The 20,781-nt window shown below is 40.8% G+C and overlaps 1 protein-coding gene across 1 annotated transcript in view; it reads left to right on the top strand.

Annotated features, from left to right (window-relative positions):
* Positions 1-20,781, top strand: part of GRIN3A (glutamate ionotropic receptor NMDA type subunit 3A) — a 222,343-nt gene that overhangs the window by 191,321 nt on the left and 10,241 nt on the right. Inside the window, exon 7 of the mRNA XM_002708146.6 lies at positions 19,720-19,884. Within this exon, the coding sequence (XP_002708192.3) occupies positions 19,720-19,884 (165 nt within the window). The remainder of the gene's footprint in view (positions 1-19,719; positions 19,885-20,781) is intronic.

Raw genomic sequence — 20,781 nt, 5'->3', positions numbered from 1 at the left:
AATTCCAAGGAGTGGGATGGCTGGGTTGAATGGTAGGGTTATATTCAGGTTTCTGAGGAATCTCCAGACTGACTTCCATAGTGGGTTAACCAGTTTGCATTCCCACCAACAGTGGGTTAGTGTCCCTTTTTCCCCACATCCTCGCCAGCATCTGTTGTTGGTAGATTTCTGAATGTGAGCCATTCTAACCGGGGTGAGGTGGAACCTCATTGTGGTTTTGATTTGCATTTCCCTGATTGCTAGTGATCTTGAACATTTTTTCATGTGTCTGTTGGCCATTTGGATTTCCTCTTTTGAAAAATGTCTATTGAGGTCCTTGGCCCATCTCTTAAGTGGGTTGTTTGTTTTGATGTTGTGGAGTTTCTTGATTTCTTTGTAGATTCTGGTTATCAACCCTTTATCAGTTGCATAGTTTGCAAATATATTTTCCCATTCTGTCAGTTGTCTCTTCACTCTCCTGACTGTTTCTTTTGCAGTACAGAAACTTCTCAATTTGATGCAATCCCAATAGTTGATTTTGGCTTTGACTGCCTGTGCTTCTGGGGTGTTTTCCAAGAAGTCATTGCCGGTACCTATATCTTGCAGGGTTTTTCCAATGCTCTCTAATAATTTAATTGGTGTCAGGTCATAGATTTAAGTCTTAAATCCATGTTGAGTGGATTTTTGTGTAAGGTGAAAGGTAGGGGTCTTGCTTTATGATTCTGCACGTGGAAATCCAGTTTTCCCAGCACCATTTATTGAATAGACTGTCCTTACTCCAGGGATTGTTTTTGGACCCTTGATCAAATATGAGTTGGCTGTAGATGTTTGGATTGATTTCTGGTGTTTCAATTCTGTTCCATTGGTCTATCCATCTGTTTCTGTACCAGTACCATGCTGTTTTGATTACAACTGCCCTGTAGTATGTCCTGAAATCTGGTATTGTGATGCTTCCAGCTTCGTTTTTTGTTGTACAAGATTGCTTTAGCTATTCGAGGTCTCCTGTGTCTCCATATGAATTTCAGCATCATTTTTTCTAGATCTGAGAAGAAGGTCTTCGGTATCTTGATTGGTATTGCATTAAATCTATAAATTGCTTTTGGGAGAATGGACATTTTGATGATATTGATTCTTCCAATCCATGAGCATGGAAGATTTTTCCATTTCTTGGTATCCTCTTCTATTTCTTTCTTTAAGGTTTTGTAATTTTCATCATAGAGATCTTTAACGTCCTTGGTGAAGTTTATTCCAAGGTATTTGATTGTTTTTGTAGCTATTGTGAATGGGATTGATCTTAGCAGTTCTTCCTCAACCATTGCGTTGTCTGTGTATGCAAAGGCTGTTGATTTTTGTGCATTGATTTTATACCCTGCTACTTTGCCAAACTCCTCTATGAGTTCCAATAGTCTCTTAGTAGAGTTCTTTGGGTCTCCTAAATAATCATATCATCTGCAAAGAGGGATAGTTCAAATTCTTCCTTCCCAATTTGTATCCCTTTAATTTCTTTTTCTTGCCTAATAGCTCTGGCTAGAACCTCCAGAACTATATTGAATAGCAGTGGTGAGAGTGGGCATCCCTGTCTAGTACCAGATCTCAGTGGAAATGCTTCCAACTTTTCCCCATTCAATAGGATGTTGGCTGTGGGTTTTTCATAGATTGCTTTGATTGTATTGAGGAATGTTCCTTCCAAACCCAGTTTGCTTAGAGTTTTCATCATGAAAGGGTGTTGTATTTTATCAAATGCTTTCTCGGCATCTATTGAGATAATCATATGGTTTTTCTTCTGCAGTCTGTTAATGTGGTGTATCACATTGATTGTCTTGCGCACATTAAACCATCCCTGCATACCAGGGATAAATCTCACTTGGTCTGGGTGGATGATCTTTCTGATGTGTTGTTGCATTCTATTGGCGAGAATTTTATTGAGGATTTTTGCATCTATGTTCATCAGGGATATTGGTCTGTAATTCTCTTTCAATGCTGCATATTTTTCTGGTTTAGGAATTAAGGTGATGCTGGCTTCATAGAAAGAATTTGGGAGGATTCCCTCTTCTTCGATTGTTCTGAATAGTTTGAGAAGAATTGGAGTTAGTTCTTCTTTAAACGTCTGGTAGAATTCAGCAGTGAATCCATCTGGTCCTGGGCTTTTCTTTGTTGCGAGGGCCTTTATTACTGTTTCAATTTCTGTCTCAGTTATGGGTCTGTTTAGGTTTTCGATGTCTTCCTGGTTCAATTTAGGTAGGTTGCATGTGTCCAGGAATCTATCCTTTTCTGATAGGTTTCCCTGTTTGCTGGCATACAAGTCCTTGTAGTAATTTCTGATGATTCTTTTTATTTCTGTGGTGTCTGTTGTTACGTTTCCTTTTTCATCTCTGATTTTATTGATTTGGGTCTTTTCTCTTCTTTTTTTTAGTTAGTTGGGCCAATGGGGTGTCAATTTTGTTTATTTTTTCAAAAAACCAGCTCCTCGTTTGGCTGATTTTTTGTAATGTTTTTTTGGATTCAATCCTGTTGATTTCTTCTCTGATTTTAATTATTTCTCTTCTCCTACTAGATTTGGGTCTGGTTTGCTGTAGGTTTTCTAGATCCTTGAGGTGAATTGAAAGCTCATCTATTTGGTGCCTTTCCAATTTCTTGATGTAGGCACCTATTGATATAAACTTTCCTCTTAACACTGCTTTTGCTGCGTCCCATAAGTTTTGGTATGTTGTGCTGTTATCCTCATTTACTTCCAGAAAATGTTTGATTTCTCTTTTAATTTCTTCTATGACCCATTGTTCATTCAGGAGCATGTTGTTCAATCTCCATGTGTTTGCGTATGCTCTAGGGATTCCTGAGTTGCTAATTTCCAACTTCATTCCTTTATGGTCTGAGCAGCTACATGGTATGATTCTAATTCTTTTGAATTTGCTGAGACTTGCTGTATGGCCTAGTATGTGGTCAATCCTAGAGAAGGTTCCATGTACTGCTGAGAAGAATGTAAAATCTTTAGCTGTAGGATTGAAAGTTCTGTATATATCTGTTAGATCCATTTGGGCTATAGTGTCGTTTAAATCTACTGTATCCTTGTTGATCTTCTGTCCTGTTGATCTGTCTATTTCTGAGAGTGGAGTATTGAAGTCCCCCAGTACTATTGTATTGGGGTCTAAGTCTCCCTTTAAGTCCCTTAACAAATCTTTTAGATAAACTGGTGCCCTGTAGTTAGGTGCATATACATTGATAATTGTTATATCTTCTTGTTGTATTGATCCCTTAATCATTATATAGTGTCCCTCTTTGTCTCTCTTAACAGTTTTTGTGGTAAAGTTTATGTTGTCCGATATTAAGATGGCTACGCCCGCTCTTTTTTCATTTCTGTTGGCATGGTATATCTTTTTCCAGCCTTTCACTTTCAGTCTGTATGGATCTTTGTTGGAAAGATGTGTTTCTTATAAGCAGCAAATAGATGGGTTTTGTTCCTTAACCCAATCAGCCAATCGATGTCTTTTAACTGGACAGTTCAGGCCATTAACGTTCAATGTGACTAATGATAAGTGGTAACTTTGCCCTGCCATTTGCCAAAGATAAGTTCTAATATATGCTTTGAATTCCCTGTGATCTTTTGCTGTGAGGTTTCCTTCCTTTACCTTCTTTCATATTGATGTCCATGTTTCTGTGTTTCTGTGTGTAACACATCTTTAAGCATCTTTTGCAGGGCTGGACGAGTGGCGACAAATTCTTTCAATTTCTGTTTGCTATGAAAAGTCTTTATTTCACCTTCATTCACAAATGATAGCTTTGCAGGATATAATATTCTGGGCTGGCAGTTTTTCTCTCTTAGTACCTGGGCTATATCTCACCATTCCCTCCTAGCTTGTAGGGTTTCTGATGAGAAGTCAGCTGTGAGTCTGATTGGAGATCCTCTGAGAGTAATCTGACGTTTCTCTCTTGCACATTTTAGGATCTTTTCTTTATGTTTAACTGTGGAGAGTTTAATTACAACGTGTCGTGGTGAGGATCTCTTTTGGTCGTGTTTATTAGGGGTCTGTGAGCTTCCTGTACTAGGATTTCTCTGTCCTTCTCCAAACCTGGGAAATTTTCTGCTAATACCTCACTAAAAAGGCCTTCTAATCCTTTCTCCCTCTCCATGTCTTCAGGAACTCCTACAACCCGAATGTTGGGTTTTTTAATAGTATCCTGAAGATTCCTGACAATATGTTTTAGATTTCTAATTTCCTCTTCTTTTCTTTGGTCTGACTGTATCCTTTCCTGTTCTCTGTCTTCTAAGTCCGATATTCTCTCTTCTGCTTCACCCATTCTGTTTGTAAGGCTCTCTATTGTGTTTTTCATTTGATCTATCGAATTCTTCACTTCATTATGATTTCTCATCACTATCACAGTTTCCTGTTGTTCTAGTTGTTTCGTTTCATTTTGATTCCTCCTTAATATTTCATTTTCACGAGAGAAATTTTCTATCTTGTCCATTAAGGATTTCTGTAGTTCAAGAATTTGTTTTTGAGAACTTCTTAATGTTCTTATCAATTTTTTGAGATCTGCTTCTTGCATTTCTTCTAACTCATCATCTTCATAATCTTGAATTGGGGTGTCTTTTTCATTTGGGGGTGTCATGGTGACTTCCTTGTTTTTATTACCTCGGTTTTTGCGTTTGTTATTTGGCATATTGGATATATTTGGTTTCATCACTGTGGTGCTTTTTCTAGTTATACTATGACTCTAGTTTAAGTGGACTGTCTATTTTTGATGGAGCCTTAGAGGCTTGAGATGGGTGTGGCCTGAGAGCTCTGTTTGGTGTGCCAAAGGTGACACTCCCAGGTTAGGCATGATAGATCTCTCTCTCTCTCTCTTTCTTTTTTTGATTCAAAAGGGAAGTAATTCCACACAGCTGAACGAAGTTGGAGGTGTTAGCAGGCAAATGATATACCCACAGGAGCCAGAGATTGGAAGCTCTTTCCCAAGGACCCCACAGGGAATCTGTTCTACCCTCAGAGTGGGCTCAGATTCTCCTTCAGTCTCCCACTGGGTTGCCAAAGTTATGGAATTGTAGCGTCTCTGGAGAGTACTCACGTGAATTCCGTGAGTTCTCTCCCCCACCGTCTCTTTTTTCACAGTCTCAGTTCAGTAGCACCACAAATTTACTAGGTCCTAATCTCCTGTTAATTCGCCCCTCCCAGAGTCAGGTTTTTCTGCTAGGCTCAGGGCCAGTGCAGACCTGAGGTCACTCTCCTTATGACGTATGTCCAAGATGGCACCTGCTCTTTGTCTTGCTCACCCTTGAGAGGTAAGTGGAGAGAGAGAAACCCGTGTCCGTATCAGTCACCTTTTTTTTCTCTCTCTCTCTCTTCCAGTTAGCCTGGTGAACTCCCCCCCACCCCCCGCCCCGCGGGTCATTCCCTCTAGTCTCCTCTCTCCGCTTGCCTGCCGGTGTCTCGGGCTATTGAGGTTCGGCTCACCTCACGTTCCAGCGCTGGTGTGTTGAGCCTGCCACTGGTGTCCCGAACTGTGGGCTCCTGCGCTCTCCACGCAGGTCCACTGTGAATCACGCGTTCCAGAAGAGTTTCTTCTGCTGTTTCCTCCCCTACTCTTCCTTGAATCTGTATCTCCACTTGTATTAAACTGTCTCTCTTCGGACTATCAGTGTGCTCCCTTCCTATTCCGCCATCTTGCCTCCTCCAGTAGTGATTATTCTGCATCCCAAATATTACCAAATCTCTGAGGTCAGACATACAGCTTTCAGTTCTTACAGTACAAGCTATACTTTAAAGAGCAGGCCAGGACTGGTCCCAGTGTCTACCACTTCATGCCAGTCCTCTTTCTAACAGGGGACTACTTACCATATGAGAGGCTTAAGGCTTTTAAAAACTGTAATACTGAAGTGTGCTCTCCCTACATTTTCCTAGCCAAAGGATCCCCTCATTATTTTTCTCTGGACAAGGATGACTCAATTCAAGGAGATTTATTATTATTATATTTTGGAGAATTTGGCAACTAGTGTTGGCTCAAGGAAGGAAAATGAAAAAAACCATCCATAAATTTGATCACCAGCAGAATACCCATTTACCAGAGCACCCTACCATACTTTTTATATTAGATTACTTAGGAACCATAAAGAGTATACCTGTCCCTTTTACTCCTGTGCAGTCTCAAAAAAATTTACTAAAAATCAGTAAACACCCCCAACCCTGTAATGATATAAACCCATTGCAGGGTAATATACTTCAAAGACTCAGACACACCTGGTTTAGATTCAGTTACAACTTTTGTTAAATCTGAACATATAATTACATGATCATTTCCTGTTAGCTGTCAAAGCATGAGCTACTTTGCTTCTCTGTGATTTTCCTCCTAACTAAAGCAAGGATCAATTCCAGGACTGTCTTAAATATTTAAAAAGATAAAATATGCAAAGTACCTGGAATACAATATGTTCACTCCAATTCTTTTCCCTTTCCCCTTCCTCCCCTTCTACAAGATCAATATGTAAAGGGACCCAAAAAAAAAAAAAAAACCCACAGGTAATTTTTGACTCCTTTCTTAGTATTTAGCCACAGTCTCTCAAAAAATAACTGGACTCTCATGTGATCCTAGCTCAGAAAGGATACAATGGGAACAATGACAAGTTTCTCTGCACAACCTCATTTGCATAAGGAACAATACACTTTAAAACTACAGAAAGTTTAAAAGAAATTCTCTCATTCTAGACCAACCTATTTGACTTTGTGGAGGAAGCTTTACATGAACAAACATGTCATGTTAGCCAAGAGCTACGCTCTAAAGGAGACATACTTTTCAATGTACACATTAAAATACGGGAATTTTAAAATTATGACCAAAGGATTGAAATATATTGGATTACATGTTCAAATTTAACAAAACAAAAATATTGGAGCTTTGGAGTGGCTGAAAAACAACAAGCTTATTCAATAACCTCCCTAATACAGCTACTATGGCTTTGTGACAATGACCTTGAACTGAGAGCTCATTTCTGGCCTCAGCACTAGAAATATCAACTGCAACTATTTTGAGCAAAAATTCTTGCTAGAATACTTTGGTTTTTGTCAGAGTTCATTGCCACTAGCCAAGAAAAGTAGTTCTACACAATTCCTTGATGTAATATCAATAGTTAACGTTTACTGAGCAATTGTCTCATAACTTTTGATATTTCTGTTATATCATTTCATCAAAACAATACTGTGAGCTGGCTCATCTCAGCTTTACAAATAATACCACAGAGAAATCTAGAACCTTCTCTAGGGTCACGCAGCTGGTAAGTAGCAAGCCAAGGATTTAGACCAGCCTTTCTCATCCCAAACCCTGAGTTTTATTACTGCCTCACTGAATTTGTCCAATTTTTTAAAGATTTATTTATTATTTTCCTTCTGCTCCTCAAATGTCTTGAATAGCCAAGGCTGGGCCAAGCCAAAGCTAGGGCCAGGAACTCCATCTAGGTCTCCCAAATGGGCAACAGGGGCCCAGGTACTTGGGCCATCATCTGCCACATTCCCGAGAACGTTAGCAAGCTGGATCAGAGTAGTTGGATCAGAATCAGAGTAGCCAGTACTCAAACTGGCACTTGGATATGAGATGCCGGTGTCTCAAGTGGTGCTTTAACTCATGCTACAATGCCAGCCCCATTTCTACCATTTTTTATTTTTTTAGGATTTATTTTTTATTTATTCTAAAACAGAGTTACAGAGAGAAGAGGAGACACACACACACACACAGAGGGAGAGAAAGAGAGAGAGAGAGAGCACGCGCTTCCATCCACTGGTTCACTACCCAAATGGCCGCAATAGCCAGAACTGGGCCAGGCCGAAGCCAAGAACCAGGAGCTTCTTCTGGGTCACACATGAGAATCCAGGGGCCCAAGCACTTGGGCCATCTCTGCTGCTTTCCCAAGTGCATGAGCAGGGAGCTGGGTCAGAAGTGGAGCAGCTGGGTCTTGAACTGGCACCCACAGGGGATGCCAGCATCATGGGCAGAGGCTTAACCTGCTATGCCGCAATGCCAACCCCTCAAATTATTTCTGATTGTCTTACTGATGTAATCCAACAAAACCTCGATTTGCAAAAAATAAGGAAACTGAGACCCAAAAAAGGTGAATTGTTTGTCAAGGAGTAAGCAGTGGCCACTTCTTTGGTTATTACACAAGGCAATATATTACATATATCAAGCAAGATAGTTTTAAGCCATCTTTAACCTTCAGTTCATCTTGAGAAAAAGGTATCAGTGTTTATATTAAACTGATAACAGCAACCAATATGCTGCAAGGCTATAGAAATTTTTAACAATACAATGTTATGAATCTTGTATTAATGGGTTGTGTCTGCTTTCCACCATATGTTGCAATCCCCAAAGCCCTAGACACTCTTAGAAACAGAGGTGAAAATATGGCCTCAGCACAATTGGTTTATATTCTGAGTCTACTATTCTTTAGAGACATTCTCAAGGAAAAATTTTCCAGCAATTAAAGAATAAAAATCAGAAATTCCATTCTTCACTTATGCTATTAATTCTCTCAGGATATAGAGTAGACAGTTAGTCTGGCTATCCTGTTTTATCTGTCTTGCATGCTTTGAAAAGGGAGAGATGGAGAGACAGGGAGAGAAAGAGAGAGAAAGGGGGAGAGAGGGAGAGATCTTCCATTTGGTGGTTTACTCCCCAAATGCCTACAACAGTTGGGTGGGACCAAGCCAAAATCAGTAGCCCAGAACAACATCTGGGTCCCACGTGGATAGTAGGGACCCAAATACTTGAACCATTTTATGCTGCCCACCAGGATATGTGCATTAGCAGGAAGCTGGATGGGAAGTAGTGCAGCCAGGACACAAATGAGGCACTCTGATATGGGATGAAAGTGTCCCAAGCAGCAACTTTAAGTGCTATGCCAAACACTCATCCCCGGGATAGTTTTTTTTAAGATATGTGTCAGCTCATGGTACAAGAATAAGGTCACAAGACAGAATCAGACTGAACTCATCAGTTCTATTGGCTTACATACCTATCCCAGAGGCTGGTATTTGTGAATTATAAATCATATATCACACTTCCTTTGAAAGAATTCACTGATCTTTAAATGGATAAGCATAACATTGAATAGACATACTAGCGGCAATAAAGCCATGTACAATTTCAAAGTTCATAGACTCAATCTGACCCCCAAATGTTATTCTTCGTTATTTGGTTTTGCATAGTTTGTTCTTATATACTTTTAAAAAAAATTATCAACACTTTAAAAATCTACAGATTTTAAGTAAAAATTAAAATTAGCATAAAGCAATGATGGCTGCCATAGGTTGAAGAAGACCTAAAGAGCTTCAGAAGTGTGGGGGCAAAATCAAAAGTCTCAATGAAGGAAAGTTAACAGTGTCAGTCTTTAGCATAAAAGCTCAGCACTGGACACAAAACATGTATCCCAACAGCCAACATTTTCTAACAACTAGAACAATGGAAGAGAATATAACTGAAATAAATATAGCAGTGTAAAACTTGAAACTTCTATATACTAAAATCTAACAGAAGAAAAAAACAGGAAAAAATGGAAAAAATTTGATAACATGTTAAGGAAGAAATTAACAGCTTTTTGTTTTTTAACACTTTTTAAAAAATTTTATAAATTTTAATTAAGTTATACACGTTGCATATATTTCATATGTACAGATTTAGGAACATAGTATACTTCATATCCTACCCTCCCTCCCACCCATGCTCCCACCTTTCTTCCTCCTCCCTCTCTCATTCCCACTCTTAATTTTTACAAACATTTACTTTCAGTTTACTTAATGATCATAAAGTTAACCCTACATTAAATAAAAGAGTTCAACAAACAGTATGAAGAAAGAAAGAAAAAAAAACCATTGTTCCTCAACAGAAGAGACTGTAAACAATTATCAAATCTCAAAATGTCCACTTCACTCCATTTTAGGTACTCTATTAGTTACCTTGGATCAGGGAAAACATATAGTATCTGTCTTTTTGGGACCGGTTTATTTCACTAAGTATAATGGTTTCCAGTTGTGTCTATCTTGTTGCAAAGGACTTGGATTTCATTTTTTTTTACAGCTGAGTAGTTCCCCATAGTATGTATGTATGTATGTATGTGTGTATATATATATATATAGAGAGAGAGAGAGAGAGAGTACATATACTATAATATATAATATATACCATAATATATATACTATGTGTGTATATATATATATACACACCATGATTTCTTCATCCAGTCAACAGTTGATGGACATCTGGGTTGATTCCATAACATAGTTATTGTGAATTGTGTTGCAATGAACATGGAGATACAGATAACTCTTTCACATGCTGATTTCTTTTGGTTTGGGTAAATTCTCAGGACTGGGATGGCTGGATCATATGGTAGGAGTAGATCATATGGTAGGTCCATATTCAGATTTCTGAAGTATCTCCATACTGTTTCCACAATGGCTATACCAGTTTACATTCCCACAAACAATGAATTAGGGTACTTTTTTCCCCATATTTTCACCAGTATTTGTTGTTTGTTGATTTCTGTATGAGAACCATTCTCACTGGAGTGAGGTGAAACTTCATTTTGGCTTTGATTTGCATTTCCCTCATGGCTAGTTATCCTGAGCATTTTTTCAAGTGTTTGTTGGCCATTTGAATTTTCTCTCTTGAAAAATGCCTGTTCCAGTCCTTTGTTCATTTCTTAACTGGATTGTTTTATTGTTGAATTTCCTGAGCTCTTTATAGATTTTAGATGTTAACCCTTTATCAGTTGCATAGTTTGCAAATAATTTCTCCCATTCACTTTGCTGAGTGTTTCTTTCGTAGTGCAGAAATTTGATATAATCCCATTTGTCTATTTTGGCTTTGATTGCCTGTGCTTCTGGGGTCTTTTCCAAGAAGTCTTTGCCTATGCCAATGTCTTGCAGAGTTTCCCCAATGTTCTCTAGTAATTTGATGGTATCGGATTGTAGATTTAGGTCTTTGGTTCATTTTGAGTGGATTTTTGTGTAAAGTGTAAAGTAGGGGTCTTCTTTCCAACTTCTGCGTACAGATCAAGTTTTCCCAGCACCAGTTGCTGAAGAGACTGTCCTTGTTCCAAGGATTGATTTTAGCTCCTTTGTCAAAAACAGAGAGAGATCTACTGGTTCACTTCCCAAATGGCCACAACAAATAGGCTGAACCAGGCTGAAGCCAGGAGGCTGGAACTGCATCTGAGTATCCCACAGGGGTAACAGGGACCCAAGTACTTGGCCATCTTCTTCTGCTTTCCCAGGTGCATTAGCAGTATCAGAAGTGAAACTGGACTCAAACTGCCACTGTCACATTGGATGCTGGCATCACAGGTAGCAGTTTTACCCATGGCACCACTATGTCAACCCCCTATATTAGAGTTTTTTAAAAACATAATTGTGGGGGCCGGCGCTGTGGCACAGCAGGTTAAAGCCCTGGTCTGCAGCGCCAGCATCCCATATGGATGCCAGTTCTAGTCCCAGATGCTCCACTTCCTATCCAGCTCTCTGCTATGGCCTGGGAAATCAGTAGAAGATGGCCCAAGTGCTTGGGCCCCTGCATGCGCATGGGAGACCCAGAGGAAGCTCCTGGCTCCTGGCTTTGGATCAGCTCAGCTCTGCTCATTGCAGCCATTTGGGGAGTGAACCCCAAGAGTTCTACCTCTTTCTGCACTCTGACTTTCAAATAAATAAAACAGATCTTTAAAAATAAATAAATAAATAATAAATAAAAATAATAAATAAATAAATAATAAATCTTTTAAAAAATAAAAACATAATTGTTATATCTAGTGTTTACAATCCTGGAAAACATATATGCATATGATCATACTTCAGAGGATAAAATGGAGATATGAAACTTTTTATAGTAAAGCGATTATGAGTAATCTCAACTTTAGCTTTTAAAAATATTTTTCTAAGTTTTAATAATAAATCAAAATGCACAATGTATCTCAGGTAGCAAATTAAATACTAGTACCAAGTGTGAAATTTTGAGATGAAGCCTACAAGGGATCTGGGATGGAGGAGCCCAAGGAACAATGCTTCAGAAACAAGGGCGGGCTCTTGAGGAGCCACTTAGCAGCTCCTGGGTTAGAGAAGGCAGAGATGCCCCATTCCCAGGGCCCTGGAAGTGATGGCAAACTCTGATAAACCTGGTTGCTCTCAAAATCTTTAGCTTATCCAAATGGGTGAGCACTGCTAATGGGTTCATGCAGTGTCACCCTGGATTTTGAAAGTCATCTCCCCTTCTGTTTCTTTTGTAGTGTGAATTTTCACTGTCTTCTTCATGGGCAAATTCCAGACTTTCCGAATGTGTCTCTTCTTTCTCTCTCTTCATGATTGTTATCAAATTAAGCTATTTAGAAATTCCAAGGGATGGCATTCCACAATCCTATCTCATCCTCTCCAGCCAGGCAAAATTTCTTTTCCACCCCACCCCATGGGAAACTCTGTCCTTGTACCTATGGAGCCCACACTTCCTACAGACACACACCTCCCACCCCTCCCCCACGAAGGGCCACCTGTAGGAATACAATGATGACTGTCAAATTTATTTGAGCTACAGTTCTTCTGGCCAAAAAAGTAAGGAGGAAGAAAAAAATAAAAGAAATTACATCTTCAGGCCGGCGCCGCGGCTCACTAGGCTAATCCTCCACCTAGCGGCGCCGGCACACCAGATTCTAGTCCCGGTTGGGGCACAGGGTTCTGTCCCGGTTGCCCCTCTTCCAGGCACTCTTCCAGGCACAGCTCTCTGCTGTGGCCAGGGAGTGCAGTGGAGGATGGCCCAGGTGCTTGGGCCCTGCACCCCATGGGAGACCAGGAAAAGCACCTGGCTCCTGGCTCCTGCCATCGGATCAGCGCGGTGCGCCGGCCGCAGCGCGCCGGCCGCGGCGGCCATTGGAGGGTGAACCAACGGCAAAGGAAGACCTTTCTCTCTGTCTCTCTCTCTCACTGTCCACTCTGCCTGTCAAAAAAAAAAAAAAAAAGAAAAAAGAAATTACATCTTCAGAATTGGAAACTCGTTTTCTCTTTTTTATGATTCTAGTGTCTGCCAGTCATTATTGTTTCAGAAGCACAATAGCCTTTCTTTTCTTTACCTCTCGCTAAAATCATTATTTGTCCTCCACTCCCAACTCTCTTATTAAAGACAAAACTCTTTCTTGAACATCAGGATTTGACTTTACAAACTGAAGAGAGATCATGCAATATTTAATGCACTCAATTACTGAAAAAATAAATTACTTCCCCAGGAAATTATAGTCAATTTTGCTCTGGGAAAAAAAGGATTTAATGGGAAATCTTGAGAATAATTGTAATTAAGTTCCTTTTTAGGTATGTAATAAATTCAACTAGCATTCACTGAGTGCCTACTGCACACCAGGCTTCCAAGGCACACAAAGACACAGCCTCACCCTGTAAGAGAAATCTTCCTAGAATAGGCTCCACCTATTCATATCAAAAAAGACTATATTCACATCTCAGAGATAGAGGAGCTTAATCATTTAAGGAATACATGAGATCAGACTCCTTGGTTGTAAACAATACATTATTTTAACCAAGAAAATTGTAATAATGAGAATTTTTTTAAAAGATTTCATTTATTTATTTGAGAGGGAAAGTTACAGAGAGGAAGAGAGAGAGACAGAGAGATATGTACTACACGCACTGGTTCACCCCACAACTGGCCGCAGCATCTAGAATTGGGCCAGTCCACAGCCAGGAGTCAGGAGCTTCTTCTCGTGTAAGTGCAGGGGCCCAAGCACTTGGGCCATCTTCCACTGCTTTTCCAGGCCACAGAGAGCTAGATCGGAAGAGGAACAGCCAGGACACAAACTGGCACCCATATGGGATGCTGGCACCGCAGGCAGAGGCTTGGCCTACTATGCCACCGTGCCAGTCCCAAAAAAAATTTTTTTTTTAAATTTGAGAGGCATACAGACAAAAAGACAGAGGCAGAGAGATTTCCCACCCACTGGATCACACCTCAAACACCTATGACATCCAATCTGGACTAGGCCAGGTTAATAATAGGAGCTCAATCCAGATCTCCCACGTGGGTGGCAAGAACCCAACTGTTTGCTGCCTCCCGTATCATGCTTTAGCAGAAAATGGAAATCAGAAACTGGAGCTGGGTAGTGAATGCAGGCACTCCCATATGGGTGTGACATCTTAACCAGTGTCTTCTTAACCAGTCTCTGAACCAAGCTCAGTGTTTTGAAGGACGAAGGAGAGTAACAGATGAGACCTCAGAAAACACTGGACTCCAGGGGTGTTAGTGGCAGGAACCAGAGGCTCATGTCTTTGGAATATAGACCTGGAAATTAGTCAGCTTCAGCCATTTTTGATGCCAAAATGCCTCTGCTTCGGATTCAAACCGTCCTGCCATGGATCACACTCTTGGCACCATGGCCAGGGAGTCTGAGATTGGTAGCTAGACACACCAAAACCATGTGAAGAGGAGAAAGATAATTCCCCAAGGGAAGAATCCTACACACATAAAAGCAATGTGATCTACTACAAACCAGCTGAAATTATTTCATTCAATCTCCAATGCTTCACTTTGTTAATCCTAAACATATTTTTTATCCCAGCTCCTACATCAGACCCTCAGGTTGACTATCAGATCAGGGATATATGAAATTATTTGATGGTTGGGGGGAGTGTAATACAAATTTACATTATATAAAAAGAAATTCTAGGTTTCATATGATTTTATCTATTCACTTAAATAATATTCATTGAATGCCTAGTATGTATTAGGCCTTGTTCTAGACAACCCTTGGCCTCACTGAACTTACATTCTACTTGGGAAGAAAACAACAAATATATATTATGTCAGAAGAAAAATAAAGCAGAGTAAAGGAGATAGATGGAGAGAGGAGGGAGAAAAAGGTAGGATTTGCCTTTTTAACATGGTAGTCCGGGTAGACTTCACTAATAAGTGAGGCTTGAGCAGAGGGAAGGAATAATACTGATTTCTGGCAGAAGAGTTTATAGGCAAAGAACAGTGAAAAGACCCAACTTGCTCCATAGACTTAAGGAAGCAGAGAAAAGTGCAGAAGGCTAAGCAGAGTGAACAAGTGGGAGAGGCATAAGGGACTGGATCATATAAGGCCTCATAGCCCACTGGAGGGACTGTGACATTTACTCTGCATTAGACAGAATGTCAACGCTGGGCCTTGAGCATAAACCGACATAACATTCTGAGAGGTCATTCAGGCTGCTGAACAGAAGACAGAGTGAAGGGGAGCCAGGAAAGCAATTAGGAGGCTATCTGAACAACTTGGTGAAAGATAATGGCAGTTCAGACCAGGATAGTTGGTGGAGGTGGTAACAAGACGTCAGATTCTGAATCTACTCCAAAGGTCGGGTCCTCCACATTTGCAGACTCATGAAGTGTAAGATGCTAGAAGGAGAAAGATGTCAAAGATGACTCTAAGGTTTTTTGAGCTGGACAAGTGCAGTGAAACAGACTCAGGCTCGTGGAAATGAGAAGTATGATACAAGGTGCAGGTTTCGGGGGCAAATTAGGAGTCTGCTTTGATGTGTTGTTTGAAATAGTTATTAGATACTGAAATAGAGAGGCTGGGCAGGGAGGTGTAGAGGAAAAATCCGCAATTCTTGGGAGTCATTGATATATTGGTGATATTGGATAAGAAAGTGAGTGTAGCTAAAGAATGGAATAAATGCCAGTGTTTATAGTCAGAAAAATGAGGAGGATCAGCAAAAGATACTGAAATGCATCAAAGAGTAAGGGGGTAGTGTTGAGGTTGATTTGTTCTGAGAGGAGGAGCACAGTGGGGGCAAGAGGCGCAGAGTCACCACAGATCCCGGGTGAAAGCGGGCCAGAGGCGAGCAACCCACAGACTCATTTATTTCAGTTAGTACAGCAGCTCATATAGCCGAGGCAGTCAATCCAGTCAAGGGGCAGTTTATGCCCTAACCAATCACTGCCTGTTGCCTGGCAGGCTCCTTTGCCAGGTGGGTTCCAAAGCCATTTCCTGAGTAACTGACACTCGCTTGCCGGTGGCCATCTTGGCACAGCCTTCTCATTGTACCACAGGGTAGCCCGAAAACAGATTGAAGAAAATACTCAGAGAGGATCAAATAATCAACAGTGTCAGCAAATGAATTAGTAAAAGGTAACCATCAGATGTGACCATGTGGAGGTCATTCTTGACTTCAACAGGAGCTAATTAACAGGTGATGGGGGTGACAAAAGTCTCACTGGAGTGGGTCCAAGAGAGAATGAGAGGAGAGGAGTTAGAAACAGTGAGTGTCAGTAACTTTACAGAGAACCAGAGAAATCTCAACTCTGCTGTGTGTTGAGATATGAATCTGAAGCAAAGGAGAAATAGTTGCATGGAGCTTGGTTGGTAACATCTAAGGCAAAGGATGAGTGAAACACTTTAACTGTGTTTCTTGCTGAAGGCTTGAGAACAAGTCATTCATCTAGCTAGCTGTCAGATAATCCACTTGTACACATCTGAGCAAGATGCACAGCCGGGTTTGAGTGGCAACAAAATCAGTAGTCTTGGCCTCCAGGCTTTACTCGAAGCACTGATGTTCTGGGCAGAAACCACTCATGTGATAGTACAGAAATCTCTCTTTATTGAAGTCTTGTCTGCTGCTTGAAATATGTTAGCTAGGGAGTAGGAGACATTTCCATTGCTTCAAATGGGAAAAATAATAAAGCATTCCCTCTTCCTCCAAAAACCCCAACCAATCTCCCTAAATGTAAATCAAAGACTCATGGGCATCTATCTATAGGTGTTTAATATTTAGTGCACAATGCATGGATTGTTAAATATGACAGTCCACCTAGGATTCCTGCAAACCATAAAACATTTAAAACCTCAATTTTTAAATGCTGAATTAGTGAAGATTCCTGGATGCATTGTGCAGAGTGTAGTATCAGACACAAACTATGTTTACCCTCCACAGTGCAATGAATCTACACTAATGTAAATTAACAATAAAGTAAATATTAAAGAAACATAACAAGTTAAGCAACAGCAAAAAAAAAAAAAAAGCAAGGCAATATTATGAATAGCTACTCACTAATTGGAGAACTGCTTAAGTGAGCAGGAGTGAGCTGAAGTAAACTTGTAAAGGGCTAAGTGGAGCCACAAATAACCTGAGATTCATGTATCGCTACACACTGGAACAGTCCTCTCTCCTAGACATATGAGTCTACGGAAATGTGTGGCCATGAGCTGTTGAATGAAGCTGCCGTCGAAGCAATGAGATGAAAAAAACAAACCTTCAAAACTTTTTTCCATTCTTTTTGCTTTCATTTATTCAGCTCTTGATAACATGAAGCAGAGCTTGTGATTGCACTTGCAAACTTGCTTCCACACACATCACTTGAAACCGCAATTATCATTTTGTCTGCATCGCCTGCATTTATGTTAAAGATTTGACATTGAATATTCATTGCTCCTCTTCTGCTTCCTCTGACCGATGATGAGTGTCAAGTTGAACAAGCTCCACTTCATTAGAAAAAGAATTTTTTACTTGATAATGTGGGGGTAGATACACATATCTAAGAAACAGCACATTTGAACAGTGTGGTCCTATGGGAAGAACAGTTGAATTACAGCTGCAGGTGCACATCTTATCACTCAGGCTCAGACACAAACTAAACCTCTCAGTTGGTGCACATAGGCAGATTATGGCGGGTTTTCAAGTCAGATGGTGAGTTTTGAGAGAAAATTTTTGCCAAGTTGTTACAGTGAATAGACAGAATTCAGGCAGCATAGGATACCTATAAAAGCCATTTGTTTGGGAGGTAGTATAGCCTGTGGTATCAGATGACCCTAGGCTCAGAGCCTGGCTCCCCGACCTGTTCACTTGTCCAATCAAGGGTGATGTAACTAATTTCAATTAGCCTCCGTTCCCTCAAATATAAAATGGAGATAATAATACTTGAAGGGTTTATTTTAAGATAATGATATATACACTTAGTGTCTGACAGAAACATTACATGCTTAATTTTTTAGATAACTATATTAAAATTTTCAGAATAACTATTGGTGGCCGGCCGTGGCTCAATAGGCTAATCCTCCGCCTTGCGGCGCCAGCACACCAGGTTCTAGTCCCGGTCGGGGTGCTGGATTCTGTCCCGGTTGCCCCTCTTCCAGGCCAGCCCTCTGCTATGGCCTGGGAGTGCAGTGGAGGATGGCCCAAGTGCTTGGGCCCTGCACCCGCATGGGAGACCAGGATAAGCACCTGGCTCCTGGCTTCGGATCAGCGCGAAGCGCCGGCCACAGCGCGCCAGCCACGGCGGCCATTGGAGGGTGAACCAACGGCAAAGGAAGACCTTTCTCTCTGTTTCTCTCTCTCACTGTCCACTCTGCCTGTCAAAAAAATAAAAAAAAAAAGAATAACTATTGGTTATGTAAATGTAAACCACAGAAGTTTAAGGAAAAATATAGAAAATAGTATGAATGTAGACTGTTTGCTAGTGAGACAATCAGAGAAAAATGAAGCTAATTATTGTTTTGAACAAGAAAACAGAGGGAGAAGCCATGTGCTTAAAGGCAAGATGACTCACTGTAATTTACATTTTTCTTCCTCATTGTGGCAGTGTCTTATAAGAAAGCAGCGCCCTAGGGGCTGGCATTGTGGTATAGCAGGTAAAGCTGCTGCCTGCAATGCCAGCATCCCATATGGGCACCAGTTTGTGTCCAGGTTTGTCCACTTCTGATCCAGCTCCCCGCTAATGGCCTGGGAAAAGCAGTTGAAGATGGTCCAGGTATCTGGGTCCCTGCCACCCATGTGGGAGACCTGGACGAAGCTCCTTGTTCTGACCTGGCCCAGCCTTGGCCATCGTAACCATCTGGAGAATGAACAAGAAGAAAGAAAATTTTCTCTCCTTCTCTCTCTCTCTCTCTTTCTCTCTCTCTCTGTCTCTCATCTCTCCTTCTGTGTGTGTGTGTGTGTGTGTGTGTGTGTCACTCTTTCAAATAAGTAAATAAATATTTTTAAAAAGGAAATAAAGTAATGTCCTTATGTTTAGAGCTTTGCTGAATGTTTCTGTTAATGTTAATGTCCAAAGTGAATTCTCCCAGTCTTTTCTTCATCCATAGTAATAACTTCTTGAGTCTTTCTAATATCCATATCCTGCACACATTCTAGTAGACCCAGGCCAAGGATTCAAGGATAACTTTCAAACATTTTTTGTAGCTTTGGAGGTCAAGGTTATACAACTGTAGAGATAGCCTAAGTACCTGTGTGGCTACAGGCCCACTGTACCTCTCCACCAGACCCCTTCCTGGACCAGCAGTCCTTGTTTCCTACAGCTGGGCTTCTGCCTGCATCCCAGGGTAGTCTGCCCAATTTTCCTGCCTTGGGTCTCAGTCTCCTAGCACTGGTAAATGCTGTAAGCCCCCATTCCTCCCCGACAACTATTTGATGTTTTGATATATTAAATTGTTTCCGTTCTGTCTCTTTGTCAATCTCTCCCTAAGTGACTATTGGGTGGTCCAGACCCAAGGCCTTGGTGCAATCCCAGGACCCTTCAGACAATGGGTTTAACATATGATTGCTCCATGGCAGCTCTCAGCCCACTGCAGGTCAAACTTTTTCACAGTAAAAGGTTGCCCAGCACGCAGGGAGGAATAGTCTCCATGTTTTCTTGGGTCTAGAAAAAAAATCTGAGACTAAAAAAGGAAAAGGATGAACAGGCATTTGGGCAGGTAGATTATGCATTCATGGCCTTTCCTTTCCTGTTCTGTCACAGACTTTGCAAATGGGCATCAAACACTTCTCGGGACTCTTTGTGCTGCTGTGCATTGGATTTGGTTTGTCCATCTTGACAACCATTGGTGAACACATAGTGTACAGGCTGCTGCTACCACGAATCAAAAACAAATCCAAGCTACAGTACTGGCTCCACACCAGCCAGGTGAGTGCTGCAGGTGCCTGACTCTAAAATTCTTAGGCTTTAGAATTCCCAATGATGGGGGAATCCATAGGCCTGTGCCACACTAACAAATGACACATTACCATGAGAATGAAGGTGGTGTAGGTGCTCTCAGTGGAGAAGATGGAGTTCCTTCTATCCCATATTTCACTTTCCCCATATATTAAGGTGTCCCACAGTACACCTTCCTTTCCTATAACCCTCCACTGTTGTTCAAAATAAACACAATAGAACTGTCTTTAACCAGATTTTACTTAAGAATGACAACATGATGAGATGATTTGAAAGATTTTTTTCCTACAGATTATTTTCTTATCAAAATTGAAACCTATTAGTTCCCCTTTTAGGTCACTCCACTTTCCCTGTTCTGCTTTTCCCCTAGTCCAGAGGTTTGTGGCCTGCTGGTGCCAATACCAAGCCTCATAATACTGCAGTACTTTTCAATGTAATACAGACACCAACAAATTGATCTTCATGGAGAAGTGGAACTGTTGAGCAGACCAACCATTTCAACACACTCATTTGCACATCTCTCCCTGAAGGAAATTGGCATGGAGAGGTAAAAAGTAGTCAGAAGTCTTTATAATGATGGAGGTGCTCTAGCAAAAGGAGCAGTTTCACCTGACCCCCATGAAGCTGGATGAGCTATCCTGGCTTCCTCAGTGCTGGGATCCCTCCTGTCTCCTACTGCACCACGGCTTTGGCTCAGCTCTCAACAGGGAGGCTTCCAGTTCTGTCATTTTTGCCTCATTTATCTATTCTCATGCTTAACTCCACATTTGTTGTTGTTAATACAGGACTGTTTTTTTTCCATGTATAGGTTATGATTATTGGTTTGGTTATAGTTGAACACAATTCTTCTTCCTTTTATCTTGAGAA

Source organism: Oryctolagus cuniculus, chromosome 1 (assembly GCF_051225735.1).
Source record: "Oryctolagus cuniculus isolate XC-2025 breed Fujian yellow rabbit chromosome 1, ASM5122573v1, whole genome shotgun sequence".
Taxonomy (NCBI): Eukaryota; Metazoa; Chordata; class Mammalia; order Lagomorpha; family Leporidae; genus Oryctolagus; species Oryctolagus cuniculus.
The sequence above is the reverse complement of the archived record's forward strand: the minus strand, read 5'-3'. Positions and strand labels throughout refer to the sequence as shown.